The 20,778-nt window shown below is 36.2% G+C and overlaps 2 protein-coding genes across 2 annotated transcripts in view; one reads left to right on the top strand and one right to left on the bottom strand.

Moving 5' to 3' along the window:
- The window catches only part of LOC144958217 (uncharacterized), a 26,118-nt gene extending 24,343 nt beyond the window's left edge, over window positions 1–1,775 (top strand). The window contains exon 15 of the mRNA XM_078890028.1: window positions 1,535–1,775. Within this exon, the coding sequence (XP_078746154.1) occupies window positions 1,535–1,651 (117 nt within the window). The 3' untranslated portion in view covers window positions 1,652–1,775. The remainder of the gene's footprint in view (window positions 1–1,534) is intronic.
- A 9,302-nt stretch (window positions 1,776–11,077) lies between these two features.
- LOC144958073 (uncharacterized) lies at window positions 11,078–20,310 on the bottom strand. The gene is made up of 2 exons (XM_078889680.1): window positions 20,095–20,310; window positions 11,078–13,077 (listed from the first exon to the last, which is right to left on the bottom strand). Exon 2 carries the CDS (start codon window positions 13,063–13,065, stop codon window positions 11,944–11,946), a length of 1,122 nt encoding a protein of 373 aa, XP_078745806.1. The 5' UTR covers window positions 13,066–13,077; window positions 20,095–20,310; the 3' UTR covers window positions 11,078–11,943.
- Window positions 20,311–20,778: the final 468 nt, after the last annotated feature.

The raw sequence follows: 20,778 nt of genomic DNA, 5'->3' as shown, positions 1-20,778 counted from the left end.
ATAAAGGGAGTGAAAGTGACTCATATATATAAGGGAACAACACAAAACAAACGTTTCGTCCTTTGGCTTTCTTCATGTAAACAAGAAAAGGAAATATGTTATATTACATTTGCATTATGGATTAATAATAATAATAATATTATTATTATTGTTTCCTTTTCTTGTTTACATGAAGAAGGCCAAAGGACGAAACGTCGTTTGTTTTGTGTTGTTCCCTTCTATATGAGTCACGTTTACTCCTTTATCTTTCTCTCCAGCTTATTCACCGGCTCGTCATAGGCACAGTGGATGCGCATACAAACCTTTGATATTTTCTTGTTGGGGGCGAGTGGCCAAGTGGTTAAGGCATTGCACTGTGGCCTGGAAAGACCCGGGTTCGAGCCCCGCTTCAGGCACTTTCGTTTTTATCCTTGAGTAAGATTATTCACCCCCAATTTGCTCACTTGGACAACATGGGTGATTCCTGTTGACATCAGACATCTTGTTTGATGAGTTATTTATATTCCTTTGTGGAATGCCTAGGCTACGATGCCTTGTGATGTCGTGGCGGAAAAGGCTTAATTTTTAATTTAAAAAATAAATAAAATATTAAAACTACTTATTACTTATGTGCTGTTTGTAATTTAAGTTTTTAAAAATATACTTGTTTGTTGATTTATTTGTTTATTCCTAGGTATGCTTTTCTCTTTCCTACTATGTGGCTAAGTGGTCTAGTGGTATGACACTTGCCTTCAAATCAGAAAGTCCTGGGTTTGAGTCCCTCTCTGAGCGGTGCATAGATGACTCCTTGAAAAAGACTCTTTACTCACATTCTCTCTCTTCCTACTCAGATGTAAAATGAGTCCATGGCTGTTAAAAGCGTTTAAAAATTTTATATCGCCTGACAGGGGTTATGTAACTGAAGTATAAAGGTTTATTATTATTATTATTATTATTATTATTATTATTATTATTATTATTATTATTATTATTATTATTATTATTATTATTATTATTATTATCATTATTATTGTTATTAATATTTCTCGTCCTCCAAGTTAAATGTTGTTATTGGCTAGGGACCCCTTGTTGAGCACATTTAGTGGATATTACGGAATATAAAAACTCAAGTCCTAGAGATTTAAAAAATATGCACCGACACATTATTGTGGTAAAGATGAGCTGGTCTAAAGAAATAAAAATGAATTCATGTCTGCAGTGAGTGCAGCAGGGAAATCTTTAACAAGTTGGGATGGGCCTATTTTATTTAGATTTAAAGAAGAATGTAAGGGAGGTCAGCAGATTGAATTGTCGGAAAAAAATGGAATACCTCCTTACCGGCATCATATCTTGTTCCACATGTTACGTCTTGCTGTTGGTCAGGGACCCTTTTGAAAGCACTTTTAGTATGTTTAGCGGATATTGCGCTCTATAAAGTTCGAGTTTTTGGGGGATTTTTTTTTTGTGGGGGGGGGGAGGGGGGGGGGGGGGTTCTTCACTCTTAATTTGAGCTGTATGACTTTTTACATATTTCTCCTGGATATTTTTTTTCCAGGTACGAAAACGATTCCATCGTATTTACCCAGAGATAAACCCAGAGATCCGAATGAACATCAACACGGGCAAGAAACATTCGTTCTTTGGGATCAACGCACAGGTCATTCATGGCTAATTGAAAAACGACACCAAGTAATCAATTTACTAAATTACCTATTTAAAACTCATCTTTGAAATGATTCCATATTTACCATTCAAGCAACAATTTTCAAAGTCACTGTCAAAGTCATTGTCACTGAGTGATTTTTTAAAAATTAATTTTTTTGGTGTTTTGTCTCTGTCTCATTTCATTTCCAACCAGCATATGTATTGATTTATTATTGATGTTTGTTTATTTGTTAATATAAATGAAACAAAGCCACAGATATTTTCAATCTACTTTAAATGATTTATTTAACATTAATTTTTACAGCTTGTCTCAAATGACAATTTCTGTCTCGTTTAAATCTGGTCGAACAGTATTACATTGTAGGAAAGCTTGACAAAAGATCTGAACTCTCCCCTTACTATACAGATCATTTACCGCATTTTCTCAGAAACGTCAGACCAATCCAAATATAGATTAATTTTCTAAAACTCAGCAAAACAAACTGAACAATGCAGCATTAAATTCTAATAACTATGGCACGAAAAAATTCTTCAATTTTTGTGATGTACAAAAGAAATCTAAAAGAGAAAATTGTTGGTTGTAGGTATTGTAACGAATGGGAATGTTTTCCAGAAGTCGGTTTGGAGAGGGTTAAAGTCAATTCAGTATTTGACTGGTGGTCAATAAAGTCCTTTCAAAACAAATTTAATGTGATCAGTTATTTTTTTCCAAGTTATAATTCTTATTTAAAACTTTCTTCAATGTTTCTGTCATGTACCTGGTTATGCCCGCGTTTCTGTAGATAAGAACAGTACTTTGATTCTATTATTTTATTTACAGACTAAAATTTCTTGTTTATATTTTTTGGCCCCCAAAACATCTTTTTCGTGTTTTTGTTGTTTATTGGGTTTGGTTCTTTTTTTTGTTTTGTTGTTGTTTTTTTTTTGTAATTTAGCATTGTTTTTAGGCTACTAAATGGTTATAACGGTTATAAGGCACTGTCTCAGCATTCTATTTCTCCTCGTCTTCTTTTTTGCAAAATTCGGTTGAAGATGGAAGGAATGAAAAGTGTTGTCGTGAACCATTGGTGACCCGGTGACCTGATGACCTGTGCAGACTAATTATGGCAAAACCAAGGCTGATAGAAATGATTGTCAGTTTTTAATTTGAAAATTGATCTTTCTACAATATCGAATATTCAACGTAGAAAATGTGATAAAATCGTCTATCTCATATTTTGTCAAATAGGCAATCCATAGAGAATTGGATTCAGTTCAAAAGTGTTAAAATTACGGAATTTAATTCTTTGCATCTTAAGAAACTTTATCCACCGTCTTGAATAAGAAAATTTGATAAAATGGAAATTTGCTGAACCAAACTAAAATACAGCTTTCTGATGGGTCAGTATTACTGGTTGACCTGCACGATAATTGGTCCAGAACGCTATGAGTTTTGACCTAAAGCCTTGAGTAATTGCATTGTGTCATGTCATTTTGGTACTTTTTCATTATCTATAGCAACTCTTGAAATGGGAACCCAAATAATTTTTAAGGATTTCACCATTGAACAAAGTAACAATGATTATCATGAAGCCCAAGGAACCAATGGGAAGGAAGGATTCAAACGGAATAGGTGACTGGATGTGTTAATAGTTCTACTTTCTCTCTCTCTCTCTCTCTCTCTCTCTCTCTCTCTCTCTCTCTCTCCTCTCTCTCTCTCTCTCTCCTCTCTCATCTCCTCCTCTCTCCTCTCTCTCCTCTCTCTCTCTCTCTCTCTCTCTCTCTTTTTTTTTTTTTTTTTGAAATTTTATTTTTTTAAATTTTACTCCTTGAAGTTTAATTTAAAACCATTTTCAATTTGTTAATATATTTCTTTGTTAAATTATTCCATTCCATTTTAAATTAGTTGTTAACGGTCATTTTTAATTTTTAATTTCTTTAAGTCAAAATGTTTCTTGTAAAATTGCTAAATTTCACTTTGAAAACTTAGTATGGACTTTTGATTTTCATTAATATTGACAGATGCTTTTAGATTTACTATTTTAAGCTTTGAAATATTCAAACAATTATCGTTTAATATTTAACAGCATTACTTTATGACCGATTTTAAAAACCGCCATTACTTCATGAAGTTTTTAAAACAGGAAAGTTTCATTATTTCAATCGACTGGTTGGAGTGATAATTTATTGTTTGATATTTATATATTCACAGAATTTACAACTATCTGAATTTAAAGATTATTTTTGTATATTTCAAATTGTTTTTTCATCATCCATTGCTCATTTTTGTATTTGATTTGTTTTGTTGTTTTGAAATATTTATAATTCAATATGAAATTGCCCTTTTGATCAGTATTATGTACAGACATATTTTTAATACATAAAATGTTGATGCATTTTTGTATCTTCCATTCAGTTTTCTAACTGCTTTACAGCATTACTAGTTTAAATAATAATTATGTTAAGTTGTTCGATACAAGTTCGATAACCATATTGCATTATTAGTTTGCATTTTATGTTACGTTGTTCCATAGAAGTTCGATAACCATAACAATAGGGTTAGATGGACATTTCCAGACATGTAGGTACTTCTTCCTTTTCTCCTCATTGGTTGTTGGTATTCCTGCCTGCCATTTCATTAGTGCTAGAGTATTCAAGGCCATTCGAATGGCACGATATGTGACCCATCGTCTCATAATGGTAATCTGTCAGGATGATTCAAATACTGGAAAATGAAATTGTCGGGTTTTTGATCCCAGTTTTAGCTTTTCGATCGAACGGAAAATGTTTTGTTATTTGGCATCATCTTATCTGAAAGGTAGCAAGCAATTATTATGCCATGTGCTATTAAATGACTATGTTTTTGTTTTTTTTGGTAGACTAAAAAAAATGTTAGTAAAAGAATAGAATAATGGCTGTGTCAAATTAAAAAGGTTTCACCCTATTGCTGTAATCAAAATTAATCTGATGTCAAAGGTCAAGGTTGATAAAGGCTGTTTCCATGGATACGATGGGAATAGAAAGGCAGGCGTTATCCACATTTTACACCTCATTTTACTATGTTTAGTCATTGATTTTTATTACAGAATATTTGTGACCCACTGTGACAAAATGGTTTTATGTCGGATTGGACAAGATGAAGAAAATGGAATTTAAGATCAATTTGACGAAAATGAGAAATTTTAAGGTTTTTGAAGATTTGGGAACAAAACTTTTCATCCTCCAAGTAGTAGAAGCAACATGTATTTCGTGAGGTAAGTTGTTGACTCCATTTCAAAACATTCTATCCTACAATCAATAGATACATGTATCTCCGTGTGACTCAAAGTCTGAGTTAAAATTTTAATCAAATTTTAAGCTTCATGGTCACTCTGACATTGTACTGTTTTGAAACGATGTGACACATATTGAGATAATAATTCAGTCAATGCCAATCTGCGATTTTATTTACTTGACATTTGTTTTCTTTAAATCTATTTTTAGACACTTGTATTTTCTGCTATCATTGTTTACCCCGATGACGATTTCCAAATCTGTGGCTTGACCAATCACCGATTTACTTCACTATTATTCTTATCTGTGATCTATTTATAGCACATTTTAACAAAATGATTCCTTTTTTTTTGGGGATTATTGTTATTTAAATTTTATTTTTGTTATTCTCACACTGCTGATCTAAATTTAAATTTTTATCTTCACCTTTTAAGATACTTGTTATAATAAATGTTTAATCAATTTCCAATTTCATCAGTATTATTACATGTTTTATCAAAGAAAACCGGATGTTCTATGCCAGTATTATCATTCTTTCTTTTTTTACTCTTAGATTTTACTGTAATATTTCTATAATTTGGTCATCCATATTAAAATCAAAATGATGTCATTGTATTGTGATGTAATATAAAATTTCCTTGATTGATTTTTTGATAAACATTTTCATTTTGCCTATTGTTAAACATTTCATCAACACGCGCACTTTTCACCTTTTCTCAATGATTTTTGTTTATTATTCTTGCCCATTCCAGTTTCAATTTTTAACTCAAAACTTTGACTTAAGGTAAGAATAGGTAAGAATAATATTGACCTAGAAGAAACAAAAAGCAATTCAATGTGTTTATAAGTTGTTGACAAACGAAAACCTTTTTTTGAAGAGTACGAATGTCTTTTTATTCAACAGGGTATGATTCAAATCTATAAAATTTATTATTATTGTTATTGTTGTTGTTATTATTGTTATTGTTGTTGTTATTATTGTTATTGTTGTTGTTATTATTATTATTATTATTATTATTATTATTATTATTATTATTATTATTATTATTATTATTATTATTATTATTATTATTATTATTATTAATATTATTATTATTATCGTTATTATTCATTGTTATCTTTGTTATAATTGCTGCTGTTGTTGTTGCTTATAATATTATTTTAAAATAAATGATGAATGTGTTGAATGGCTCAGACATGACATCACTGGATCTCAGAAAATACAACAAGACAATGATCGAAAGGACAAAGTACCAGCATCGTTATGGGTCATAGGTCATGTCTTCAGCATCAACGACTTCTTTCTAAATGATTCCATGTGTAATTTCGTCGTCAAGATATGAGATATTATAATTATATATAAATGGATTTTGCTGTGATATATTAAATTTTATAGAATAAATTCTCATTTAAAATAAAGCCATTTTTCTCTATTTCAGTCTGCTCGTTGTTGAGTTTGTAATTTATTCTCTCTTCTCTCTCTCTCTCTCTCTCTCTCTCTCTCTCTCTCTCTCTCTCTCTCTCTCTCTCTCTCTCTCTCTCTCTCTCCCGTTGAATTGACTGAAAAAATATTAGTTCTCCCATCATCCTTTTCCCTCTTCCTCCTCCTCATTCTCCTCCTCGTCGTCATCCTCTTGCTCCTACTCCTCTTCTCCACGTAAAGTGGATTTTGCCCCCCCCCCCCCCCCCCCCCCCAAAAAAAAACAACAAACAAAAAAAAAAAAAAAAACAACTCAATTTTTCTTCTTCTTCTTCTTCTTCTTCTTCTTCTTCTTCTTCTTCTTCTTCTTCTTCTTCTTCTTCTTCTTCTTCTTCTTCTTCTTCTTCTTCTTCTTCTTCTTCTTCTTCTTCTTCTTCTTCTTCTTCTTCTTCTTCTTCTTCTTCTTCTTCTTCTTCTTCTTCTTCTTCTTCTTCTTCTTCTTCTTCTTCTTCTTCTTCTTCTTCTTCTTCTTTATATATGTATCAATGAGAACATAATAGTCAATGCATATAAATACTAAATAGAACTATCAAGTATTTGCGATAGCGCATGGGTAAAAGTAGTTTGCAAAGTAATTCATTCATTTGGAAGGCATACTATTATATATGCAATATTATAATACATATATAAATATATATATAAAGATAGTGAATGAATATTTTATAGTAACACGAGTATCAAAACATGAGTTATTGATTTCTGTTATTTTTAATTGTGTCTACTTACTGCCAGGCGAAAACACAATATTCATTATCACTCCTACACACCAGTTTAATTGCATTCATGAATGGTAACACAATGTAAATCTATCACTGACCCTCGTTCACACGTCGTGTTCTCGCTATGTTAGAACTTTCCAGTTTCCTATAGAGCAGTGAGGTTTAAGTACATGAAATAGGAGAGAGGCCCATTCTTTACAGTCTTGGTTTATATCAATCTCTGTCGGGAGTTGGAGAATCTCAAAGAGCCAACAAATTCGAGGATTTTGTCATGCCTGGTTTATTGTTGTTTTTTTTTTTTGTAGACCAATTGTGTTCTGAGTGTCGTAACTGCAGCGTCCGTACGCTGGTGAATTTCTAATTAGGTTCGTTACATTGCCACTCGCGTACATGTTCACATATAGGTGAGATTCGAAAGTCTCAATGCAGTTGACATCACACATGGCCCCCTTTTAATTGTGCCCAGGGATATAACAATTAACACATTGCGACGCCGCGATAGTTTGTATTGAAATTATGTGTACTGATGTATTTACAATCCTGGGAAAGTTGAGGCGATTGAAATATATCATTACACATTCGCTCTCATCACGAAGTGAAAGTGAAAGCAGATTGTTGTGTTTATCGTACTATTTCGGCTTTGCGTTTATGGTGGTTCGTAATTACATAAAAGGTGTTTGTTTCTATGTCATTTCATGGTTTTTTGTTTTTATAATTTATTCATACTTTAATAGATAGATAAATGAATAAAAAGTAGATAATGAATGAATTAATGACTAAAATTATAGGTAGATAAAAAAAAATAACAAGGAATAGGCTGTTTCTTGCTCATGACTAAATGCGCGACACAAAAAGGCGGGTTTCGAACGCAGGACCATAAGATTGAAGTGCAAAATATCAATAACTCATCTATTTCAGCACCACTCTACCAAAGTACTTGAACCATTAGGTAGGAGAAACAGCTGAAAAGGTGTATGGTAAAAAAAATTAAAATAAATAAAAATAAACAAAATTTGAGCTCTTTTATAGAGGAATATCCAATAAACGCGATAAAAACGCTTAACAAAGGGTACCCAACCAATAGCAACACGTAGATTGTAGAGAGAGTGGTTATAGACTGCAAATGATGTAGTTATAGACTGTAGAGGTTATATTTATAGACTTAAGAGCGTGTAGTTATAGACTTATAGGTTGTAGTTATAGACTTTGATGGTGTAGTTATAGATTGTAGAGTGTGTAGCTATAAACTGCGGATGGTGTAGTAATATCTGTAGAGGATGTAGTTATAGACTGTATAATGTGTAGTTATAGACTGTAGATGGTAAAGTTATATCTGTAGAGGGTGTAGCTATAGACTGTAGAGTGTGTAGTTATAGTCTGTTGAGGGTGTAGTTATAGACTGTAGAGTGTATAGTTATAGTCTGTAGAGGGTGTAGTTATATACTGTAGAGGGTGTAGTTATAGACTGTAGAGTGTATAGTTATAGTGTGTAGAGGGTGTAGTTATAGACTGTAGAGGGTGTAGTTATAGACTGTAGAGTGTGTAGTTATAGTCTGTAGAGGGTGTAGTTATAGACTGTAGTGGGTGTAGTTATAGACTGTAATGGGTGTAGTTATAGACTGTAGAGTGTGTAGTTATAGACTGTAGAGGGTGTAGTTATAGACTGTAGTGGGTGTAGTTATAGACTGTAGAGGGTGTAGTTATAGACTGTAGTGGGTGTAGTTATAGACTGTAGAGGGTGTAGGTATAGACTGTAGTGGGTGTAGTTATAGACTGTAGAGGGTGTAGGTATAGACTGTAGTGGGTGTAGTTATAGTCTGTAGAGGGTGTAGTTATAGACTGTAGAGGGTGTAGTTATAGACTGTAGAGGGTGTAGTTATAGACTGTAGAGGGTGTAGTTATAGACTGTAGTGGGTGTAGTTATAGACTGTAGAGGGTGTAGTTATAGACTGTAGTGTAGTTATAGACTGTAGAGGGTGTAGTTATAGACTGTAGTGTAGTTATAGACTGTAGAGGGTGTAGTTATAGACTGTAGAGGGTGTAGTTATAGACTGTAGAGGGTGTTTATAGACTGTAGTGGTGTAGTTATAGACTGTATGGGTGTAGTTATAGATGTAGAGTGTGTAGTTATAGACTGTAGAAGGTGTAGTTATAGACTGCAGATGGTTTGGTTATAGAATGTAGATGGTGTAGTTATAGACTGTAGAGTGTGTAGTTATAGACTGTAGAGGGTGTTAGGTATATAGACTGTAGAGGGTGTAGTTATAGACTGTAGTGGGTGTGTAGTTATAGACTGTAGTGGTGTAGTTATAGACTGTAGGGTGTAGTTATAGACTGTAGAGGGTGTAGTTATAGACTGTAATGGTGTAGTTATTAGACTGTAGAGTGTGTAGTTATAGACTGTAGAGTGTGTAGTTATAGACTGTAGAGGGTGTAGTTATAGACTGTAAGGGTGTAGTTATAGACTGTAGGGGTTGTAGTTATAGACTGTAGAGGGTGTAGTTATAGACTGTAGTGTAGTTATAGACTGTAGAGGGTGTAGTTATAGACTGTAGTGTAGTTATAGACTGTAGAGGTGTTTAGATAGTTATAGAACTGTAGAGGGTGTAGTATGATTAGACTGTAGAGGGTGTAGTTATAGACTGTAGTGTAGTTATAGACTGTAGAGTGTGTAGTTATAGACTGTAGTGTAGTTATAAACTGTAGAGGGTGTAGTTATAGACTGTAGTGTAGTTATAGACTGTAGTGTAGTTATAGACTGTAGTGTAGTTATAGACTGTAGAATGTGTAGTTATAGACGTGTAGAGTGTGTAGTTATAGACTGTAGTGTAGTTATAGAATGTAGATGGTGTAGTTATAGACTGTAAGTGTGTAGTATAGATGTAGTGTAGTTAAGACTGTAGGGTGTAGTTATATTAGTATAAGACTGTAGTGTAGTTATAGACTTGTGTAGTATAGATGTAGAGTGTGTAGTTATAGACTGTAGAGTGTGTAGTTATAGACTGTAGAGTGTGTAGTTATAGACTGTAGTGTAGTTATAGACTGTAGTGTAGTTATAGACTGTAGAGTGTGTAGTTATAGACTGTAGAGTGTGTAGTTATAGACTGTAGAGTGTGTAGTTATAGACTGTAGAGGGTGTAGTTATAGACTGTAGAGGGTGTAGTTATAGTCTGTTGAGGGTGTAGTTATAGACTGTAGAGTGTGTAGTTATAGACTGTAGAGTGTGTAGTTATAGACTGTAGAGTGTGTAGTTATAGACTGTAGAGTGTGTAGTTATAGACTGTAGAGGGTGTAGTTATAGACTGTAGTGGGTGTAGTTATAGACTGTAGTGGGTGTAGTTATAGACTGTAGAGAGTGTAGTTATAGACTCTAGTGGGTGTAGTTATAGACTGTAGAGGGTGTAGTTATAGACTGTTAAAGTTGTAGTTATAGACTGTAGAGTGTGTAGTTATAGACTGTAATGGGTGTGGTTATAGACTGTAGAGGGTGTAGCTATAGACTGTGGAGTGTGTAGTTATAGACTTTTGAGGGTGTAGTTATAGACTGTGGAGGGTGTAGTTATAGGATGTAGAGGGTGTAGTTATAGACTGTGGAGGGTGTAGTTATAGACTGTTGAGGGTGTAGCTATAGACTGTGGAGTGTGTAGTTATAGACTGTTGAGGGTGTAGTTATAGACTGTGGAGGGTGTAGTTATAGGATGTAGAGGGTGTAGTTATAGACTGTAGAGTGTGTAGTTATAGACTGTAATGGGTGTAGTTATAGACTGTAGAGGGTGTAGCTATAGACTGTAGAGTGTGTAGTTATAGACTGTTGAGGGTTTAGTTATAGGATGTAGAGTGTGTAGTTATAGACTGTAGTGTAGTTATAGAATGTAGAGGGTGTAGCTATAGACTGTGGAGTGTGTAGTTATAGACTGTTGAGGGTGTAGTTATAGGATGTAGAGTGTGTAGTTATAGACTGTAGTAGGTGTAGTTATAGGATGTAGAGGGTGTAGTTATATACTGTAGAGATCTATTTCTCCAGTGTTTTAGAGGATTGACAGTGTTGTTTCAAGACTATGACGAAAATAAACATATAGTGCATTTCAACGCATTTGCAAGATCATTGCTCTCTTTGTATTATTTATTCACCCAAGAATCAGACGACAAACCCAAACAACTTCATATTTTTTTATCATTTAGTTCATGATAATGTATAACTCTTTGTAAATATAAACAATGATTAATGTGTAACATTATAATAATTTCCATTTAGGATTAAAAAAGTATATTTTATCTTATAATAATAATAATAATAATAATAATAATAATAATAATAATAATAATAATAATAATAATAATAATAATAATAATAATAATAATAATAGATCTTTATTGTCCATTAATATGGCAATTTGTCATTTAGTTACACTTGTTATAATGTTAAACGATAACTGTAAGATTGAACAGATATTTCACTCCTACTTATTTTCTCTCTCTCTCTCTCTCTCTCTCTCTGTCTCTCTCTCTCTCTCTCTCTCTCTCTCTCTCTCTCTCTCTCTTTCTTTCACACGTGCGATATACACAACATAAACATATTCATTTCGTTTTCAATTTGTTACGATTGTGGCAATTCGACACCAAAAATTATCATCATTATCAATTGGTCAGTTAATCTTACATTAAATAAATTAATCAGTTAATCAGTCAACGAATCAATCCTTGGTTTTTCTGTACCATATGAATTATTCAATTATCATGTTAATTTTCATTCCACACTTCAGTAACACACAATCCACACCTGGTTTTAAACCCCGTACTCGGTACACCATGTACTTATTTACTCATTGGTCAATTTTTTAGCTATTATTAATCATTCTGCTTTCTGGTATTCAAACAACACATTTTATTGAATTCTTCCCTGTAACGTGAGCTCATTACGTAATAGATTACAATGTTTAAACTAGAATTGATAACTTCTAAAAAGATGACACAATAGAGAAACATCCATGGCGTGAAGACAATGTGCGTGTCTTCTCGCGTGAGAACGAATTGAACAAAAACAGTATAAGTGATTTGTGGTGTGTAACAGGTGACAAACAACAATGAAATCACGACTACCATACGAAGGAGGTTCTGTTCTTTTCTACTTTTTCCCATCGTTTTGACCTCACGTTCTGAATTAACCTTTCCTTGGACTTCCGGTTCATCATATGGTTTATCATCCTTGGTCGTTGCAGATGAAACATTAGACTGAGACGGTTTTGGTGATGATATTCCTGCAGACCTTCTAAATTTGTGAGACAGTTGGACTTTCCAAAAAATAATAATGTTGCATCCCACAACCATGGCAATTGATATGAATCGAGAGGTGACGTATAAATACTCCATTTGGGAATCGTAGTTTCCTGGGAAAAGGTCCCAGTCAAACCTTTTCAGGAATGTACTGTTTGTTTCGGGATGGACTGCTAAACCAAAGTACCCGTCTAATCTAAATTGAACACCAAGAGCGAATCCTAGAGCGTGTGTAGCGAAGAAAACGATTACTGAACGAAATGGAGTAAAAATACTTTTTGCTATAAAGGGGAAAGAAATACAGATAACTCTTTCAAAAGTCAAATACACGGTTAGCCAAATAGACACATTGAAGAAATGTTCATGTTGGCTGTATCCAAGGATAGCAATGGTAAATGCAGTAGACTGGGTGCCATAAACACGTCGTGCCAATGCCATCGATACGCTCTGTATTGTTAACAACATACAGCCCCAAATATCAGTAAAAGCCATTCCTGCAAAAATAACATTAGGACTGCTGGACAAAATGCCTTGGCGATAAAAGACGATCAAATTGATGAGGTTGGCAAACACACCAAAGGCAGCACATAGCCCAGTAACCACACAACTGATCCAAAATTCCAAGATGAGAAACAAGTCTCGATCCATGAGATCAGGAAATCTGTGATGTTCCTGGTGTGTTGTGTTGGAGTCCATGTCTCCTCATATCTGGGGAATTCCAATAACAAAAAGAAAATAGGAGATACGAGAGATATGATTTATAATCACCGCAATAGGCTTCAACAGTCGTGACGTCACTTCCCTCGTAATGACGCATTGTGACTTAGTAACTAGTTCTAAACTAGCGGAACAATGGCGGACGCCCTTATGAAATATTTCTCCGACGAGCATAAACGTGTATTCCGAGGTGAAAAACAATATAAAACTGTTCATGTTTTGACTTTTATACAGTCTGATCATATGACATGTAAATAAATTCTAGCCCGCATGAAGAACAGTATGTACCGATTTTCTTTGTTTAGAACCAAGCTGCTGGTTGCTGGGCGGACGTGACATTAGACTATTGAATCCTATTGCTTTTTAGTCACTTAATCACCATACACCGGAAAACCAGTATCTGAAAATGTGGCCAAAACCCATCCTTCAAATATGGATCGATTTAAAAGACCCTCATCTTGGCAAATCGTTTCAAACATAGCACTTCGCGAAGTCTTCATTAAAGTCCCAACATTAATAAACAATCTTCTTTCCGGTCGTTTCATGTCATTTCCGCCGTTTTCTGCCTTTTTTCGGTCGTTTCAGGTAACGCTTATCAAACCTGTCAACTGAACATAAATAATCATTGGTTATATAGACTTGATAAAACATTATTTTAATTATCATTTAATTTACAAGAGCAATCACGTTGCAAGGAACGCTGAATTTGGAACTAAATAGAGTCAAAACGTCGTGGGCGGAGGCGAAGGTGGTGGAGAGGCGAAGATGGTGACCAGAGGTGAAGGTGGTGGGGAGGGACGAACGTGGTGGGCAGAGGGGAAGGTGGTGGGTACAGGTGAAGGTGGTGGGCAGAGGCGAGGGTGGTGGTCAGAGGTGAAGAAGGTGGGCAGATGTAAAGGTGGTGGGTAGAGGTGAAGATTGTGGGTAGAGGGGAAGGTGGTGGGTAGAGTCAAAGGTTGTGGGGAGAGGGGAAGGTGGTGGGTAGAGTCAAAGGTTGTGGGGAGAGAGGAAGATGTTGGGGAGAGGCGAACGTGGTTGGCCGAGGTTAAGGTGGTGGGCAGAGGTGAAGGTGGTGGGCAGAGGTTAAGGTGGTGGGCAGAGATGAAAGTGGTGGGCAGAAGTGAAGGTGGTGGGCAGAGGTTAAGGTGGTGGGCAGAAATGAAGGTGGTGATCAGAGGTGAAGGTGGTGGACAGAGGTGAAGGTGGTGGGCAGAGGCAAAGGTGGTGGTCAGAGGTGAAGAAGCTGGGCAGATGTAAAGGTTGTGGGTAGAGAGGAAGGTGGTGGGGGAGAGGTGAACGTGGTTGGCCGAGGTTAAGGTGGTGGGCAGAGGTGAAGGTGGTGGTGAGAGGTGAAGAAGGTGGGCAGATGTAAAGGTGGTGGGTAGAGGTGAAGATTGTGGGTAGAGGGGAAGGTGGTGGGTAGAGTCAAAGGTTGTGGGGAGAGGGGAAGCTGGTGGGTAGAGTCAAAGGTTATGGGGAGAGGGAAAGGTGTTGGGGAGAGGCGAACGTGGTTGGCCGAGGTTAAGGTGGTGGGCAGAGGTAAAGGTGGTGGGCAGAGATGAAGGTGGTGGGCAGAGGTGGAGGTGGTGGGCAGAGGTGAAGGTGGTGGGCAGAGGTTAAGGTGGTGGGCAGAGATGAAAGTGGTGGGCAGAGGTGGAGGTGGTGGGCAGAGGTGAAGGTGGTGGGCAGAGGTTAAGGTGGTGGGCAGAGGTGAAGGTGGTGGTCAGAGGTGAAGGTAATGGACAGAGGTGAAGGTGGTGGGCAGAGGCGAAGGTGGTGGTCAGAGGTGAAGAAGGTGGGCAGATGTAAAGGTTGTGGGTAGAGAGGAAGGTGGTGGGGAGAGGTGAACGTGGTTGGCCGAAGTTAAGGTGGTGGGCAGAGATGAAGGTGGTGGGCAGAGGTGAAGGTGGTGGGCATAGGTGAAGGTGGTGGGCAGAGGTGAAGGTGGTGGGCAGAAGTGAAGATGGTTGGCAGAGGTGAATGTGGTGGGCAGAGGTGAAAGTGGTGGGCAGAGGTGAAGGTGGTGTGGAGAGTCAAAGGTGTTGGACGGAGACCGTCTTTTGTGGAAATTCGTGTTGGATACCCCATGCTCCAGGTGGAGTAGAAAGGAATAAATAAGTAAGTATGATAGAGTGACACGTCCACGAGAGAACAGTACTAGTACTCTTTGTTGAATATTGTCCTTTTATTTCATGAGATTCATTTGTACGATAACGTCCATAGTAATTCTATTTATACATAATGTTTTTTTGTCTTTCTTTATTTTGTAATAAGTACTCTTATTATAACTAACCGGTATCTTGTTGAATGATTCCATAAGTAAACATCAGATCTCTGATCTCAGTAACAAATGCTGCATGGAGAAAGAGCATGTGCAAAATAGAACAAACAGCGACTAACGTTTGGTGAGAGAGCTAAAAATGACTGGTGATCGGTCTTAAAGATTGGCCGTCACAGGGATAATCGCCTGCTCATTGGATCTATCTAGTGCATGTTGAGGGAGGAAGGCACAGAAAATCGACCGTCTCTTCGGGCTGATCAGGGATATCAAGCTGTGCTGGATTTCTTGCTTGACAGCCCCATCGTAGCCTTCGATAACTAAAAGCCTGATACTAAACAAATCAAAATTCGTCATAGAAGTCGAAGATCACGGGAAAATTGAGAGTTGTAATCAATAGGTCAATAACTCATACGGTAGAGTCACAATTCTCTCGGCCATGCGGAGTTGTCGTACCAATAAGGTCGCGGGTTCGAATCCCCATCGCCGCCGCAAATTTTTTATTATCTGTTATCTTCTGGCACTTTCCTACTTTATGTCTTGTTATTATCAACTTAAGTATATGCTTCACTCACTTGTCTGTAATCGTTAGCCCGGGCCAATGGAAGCATTTATTATTTTCTTACGCACTTTAAACAACTACTTACTTGTCACTTACGTTTGATGGCCATGATCTTCTTCTTTTCTGGTGTAATTTTTTGGTCAGTATCAGGCCTTTTGTTTACGAAGGCGGTGTCCCCAATTTACCTGCTATTGTCGTGCTCAGATAATTGCCATTTCCTGTGTTCGTGGCTCATCTGGTAGACATTCCTTAACATACAACTATTTTGGGTATTTTAAAGACTTTATCTAAAACGAAATTACAGACCCGTAATCAACCACAACTCTCATAATGTTATGGTAGTTTTAACAAATACGCCTCAATATATATCTTTGGTGGAGGGGAATTGGCTTGAATCACGTAGAGTGCACGGCAGTTTCTTTGGAGCAAATTATTTATTATTTCCAAATTTAGGCTTGTTGCGCACGTATATATGTGTGTATGTGTGTGCGCGCATGTGTGAATGTGTGTATATGTGTGCTTTGTGTGATGTGGTGTTTGGGGGGGGGGGGCGTCTGCGGTTATAAATGTTTCATTGTGTTGTGTAATAGTAAGAATTTTCGACTGTGCAAGCATGTGTTGAAAAGTCCTCTCTTTGCTCGGCGCATAGTTGAGTCCTTGTAAAAGGATCTTTACTGACATTATCCCACCGTACTCAGGTGTAAAATGAGTACCTGGCCGTTAACAGCGCTGTCTCTGTCGGAACAACATTTTAATATCGCCTAACAGGCCTCATGTCTCGTTCAACATGTCACACGTTGCTATTGGTCAGTGACCCCTTGTAAAGCGCTTTGAGCACATTAAGTGGATATTGCTCTATATAAATTTTTTTCCCTTTTATTTTGTGTGTTTAACGTGGCGTTGTGGGTTTTTTTTACTATGTGAAATTTCTCATCAAGACATAATTGCATTTTTTGTGTTTACTGAGTAACTCGTTTGTGTTTGTGCTTGAGTCCTTTAGTTTCCAGGGCCCGTTTTCATGAAGGAGGACAAGTTTTAGTAATTTACTAGTCTAGTAAATGACTAGCTAGTCTTAAGCCTGAACAGAGCAAGTGACTTTAAAAAATCGGATTTTATGAACGCTTTTTAGTCTCGAACTAGCTAGGCTCTTGCCTAGAAGTGGGCGTTGTAAGGACGGTGACTAATTTGGCTATTTTGTGATGGTAACATCACGCTCTCTACACGATAGCAGGTAGAATACCCGCCTTCATACTTTCAGCGCAAGCGATTTCCAAAGAGGAAATTAGCAACACATGCGGTGTAGATAATACTTCGTTCTTTTTAGGCCAATGAAAGTTTCATTGAGACCGATGTACAAGGAGATTGAAACACAAAGATATTGAACAAAAAAAGAACACAAAAAACAAACAAACAAAATAAAAAACACAAAGAAACAAAAAAAAGTGTGTTCTGATGAATCACACTATTTCAGTCAGTTTCAATACCAGCAGAATAACTTTTTTCCCTACTATACTTTCTAATCCTTTTTTTTTTAAATTGGTTCTTCTTTGACGCAAATCCTTCGATTTTGAGTCTCCGTACACTCGAAACTCGCGAGCCGATTAGATTCCGTTTTTAAAAAAAATAGTTTTTCCTCACACAAAGATGTACTTTCGACGATCTGCACTTATTTTATAGTTTTTTAAAGCCAGTGTCCATAGCAACAGGACACTTCTTGCCTCTGTCATTCGGAACCAACGCATTTTCCTCCCGAATCGAAGCTCTCTCAATCTAAAAATAGCTGCTATCTTGTCAACGCTATGATGTATCCTAGTAATTAGTCTCAGTCTAAGCTTGTGAAGTCCTGCCCCGACAAATAATTAAAACTAGGCCAAACATAGTCGGAAGGTGCCGTGATTTTAGTCTGAGATTTGCTTGGTCAGCCCACGTGAAATACGATTTTTTCAAGTCCTTGACTCAGGTCAGAGATAGTCAGAGACCAAGCGCTAGTCCGCGGTCCTGAAAACGACCCCGGATGTGTTCGCTCACTGTACACGATACTCTTGTTTGTCATTTGTGAACGTTGAGGTGTGTTGATTGTACGGTACAAAGAGTTGAGTGACGTCAATTTCGTTCTATCTATAATTTAATAGTAACTAATTACTAACAGGCTAGCTAAAAATAACAACAAAGAGTTTAGTTTAGCTTTGTGATTATCTTTGACCAATCAGAATCTTTCATTTGTAAGGTTGTTATAGAAAATGCTAACCTTGTCTACAGTTTTTAAACTTCATTATAGGATGAACTGTGTAACTGTTGAATCAACCGTGCATTTTCTAAGATAGATAAAGACATTTGCTGTGATATCTTACATGCTATTGGTAAATATTTGAAGATGTTTGAGTTTGTAGATTGGTGTGTTAATGTTTTGAGTGGATTTTTCTTTGAATGCGTGAATTTCGTTATATGTCTAGTTGTTCAGGTGAGATGGCCGTCATTCTGTTTGTAATTTTGAACATGAGAGTAAGTCGTTGTTATTTTCAGTCTGTCTTGTAAGGGAAACCATCCAAGCTATGTGATCATTTCTGGTACGCTGCAGTCCTTGAAGACAATGACAGTGGGGCTATGTGGTCTTGTGGTATGACACTCGTTTCGGATCGGATGGTCCTGGGTTCGAGCCTCGCTCGGCGCATAGTTGAGTCCTGAGAAAAGGCTCTTTACCCACATTATCTCACTGCACTCTGGTGTAAAATGAGTACACTTGGCCGTTAACAGTGTTGTATCTGTTGGACAAATTGTAATATCGCCTTACAGGCGCCATGGCTTTTTCTACACCTTACTTGTTGCTGTTGGTCAGGGACCCTTTGTAAAGCGCGTTGAGCACGTTTAGTGGATATTGCGATATATAAAAGCTCATTCTAAGAAAAATCTTTCTGGACAGCTTCAATTGCTTTTCTATCCGATTGTAGGCGTGGGTCCCAAACTGTACATGAATAGTCTAAGATGGATCTCATGAGTTTTATGTAGGCAGTTTTTTTTTGGACTATACGGCAATGTCTGATGTTCCTTTTGATGAACTCTAGCACTGAATTTGATTTATGTATCGTTTTGTTGAGGTGTGCTTGCCGTTTTAGGTCTTCTTGTATTTTCTTCTTCTTCTTCTTTAAGCTTATCCCACAGTTTGCAGGGTTGTCATAATGAATGCCACATCTCCATGCATCTCGGTTCAGAGCATCATCTTCCTCCAGGCCCAGTTCTTTCAAATCATCCTTTACCTTATCCCACATTCTAGTCTTTGGGCGTCCCTTTTTCCTCTTTCCCGCTATTAGTAAGTCCAATACTTTCCTTCCCACGTACGACCTCTCTCGTCTCTTTACATGACGGAACCATTGCAATCAATCTAGGTTTTCTTGTATGATGCCTAAAATTTAAAAGTTACGGTAATTTGCTCTATTGTGTGATTGTTGAATATGTAGTTGGATCGACGGGGTGTTTTGCTGCGGGCTATTTCCAACATCGTCACTGACAGTTCCATTTCAAAACTTGAAATTTATACAATTTATCGCCCATTTTTCTATTACATTATTATGATTTTATGTAGAAAAATGATTGTCGTTTCAGAAACAACCATAAAATGCAATTTGATAATTTCCCCTATTTCCACTTTAAAACCAAAATACTTCGATGACAATAGTATCCCGACTTAATACCGCTTCGAGGCGTGGAGACACAAATAAGAGGGAAGAAAAATGAAGTTGATGTTACTCTCCTCTGTTTAAAAAATCGTTAGTTGCGTTTTTAAATCGAATATTGTATGGGGTGAGCAGGGAAACAAAAAAAAAACAACTGATAGACAAAAGAACGAATCAGTAGAAAGATCAATAGACAAAAAAAATAATAATAAAACAAACAAAAAAGCAAACAAATAATATAAAAAGCAAATGAAGACATGGATATATAAATAGATAAATAAATGATTGAAAAATAAAAAAAGTCCAAAGAAAAAAAATAAATAGAATTTTTTTTTAAACCAGAAAAATAAATCAATAAAGTAATTAATAGTTTGATAAATAGATAAATAATAATGTTATGACTGAACAAAATAGTTAATCAAAACTATGATATAAATAAACAAGTAGCTAAATACACTGTCAGAAGACTCAACAGTCTGGAATATAAAACGACTTACAAAAAATGGAATTTCTTAAAACATAAAATAAATTATGTTCTAGTGACGCTTAGTGCAATATGGAGCTGTACACAGAGATGCAACTTAGAGCTGTACACAGAGATGCAACCTGAAGCTACACCCAGAGATGCAACCTAGAGCTGTACACAGAGATGCAACCAAGAGCTCGACACAGATATATATTTTAAAAAAAGAAAATAACTGTAAAATTCAAATTATACAGGGTTTCTTTTATGAATTTTTTTTTGATTGATCCGATCCATTGTATGTCATCAAACCTGAAAAAAGGTATTGTATAGAGATTGGATAAGTATGTCAATTCTCTAAATAGAACACGATTTGATGATACACTTAGAATCGAATACATGAAATTGACGGATAATATCTCTGAATTGAACAACATTACGATCTTACACTAACATTACAACAAATTTCCGACCATTATAACTCTTGTAAAAATATCACTTTATTTATAGCTTTAGGGGTAAAGTCTAATCATGTTAAAACCACTTTGACTAATTTCTTTGGTAATCGATATCAATAAATGACTATTGAACGAGCGATTATCGGTAATTTTACAACCTTTGGAAATGTAATATCGATTATACTTACTTACTACTTAATCCTCTTCGGGCCTTGAGGCACACAAGGCATCCACCAGACATCTCCATTTTTTGCGATCGG

This window comes from Berghia stephanieae, chromosome 12 (genome assembly GCF_034508935.2).
Source record: "Berghia stephanieae isolate SIO BIC M18660-M18661 chromosome 12, UCSD_Bste_1.3, whole genome shotgun sequence".
NCBI lineage: Eukaryota > Metazoa > Mollusca > Gastropoda > Nudibranchia > Aeolidiidae > Berghia > Berghia stephanieae.
This window is presented reverse-complemented; position numbering and strand designations above follow the sequence as displayed.

Excerpts from the sequence above, each read along its gene's own strand:
- LOC144958073 (XM_078889680.1), bottom strand. The coding sequence starts at position 13,065 with ATGGACTCCAACACAACACACCAGGAACATCACAGATTTCCTGATCTC.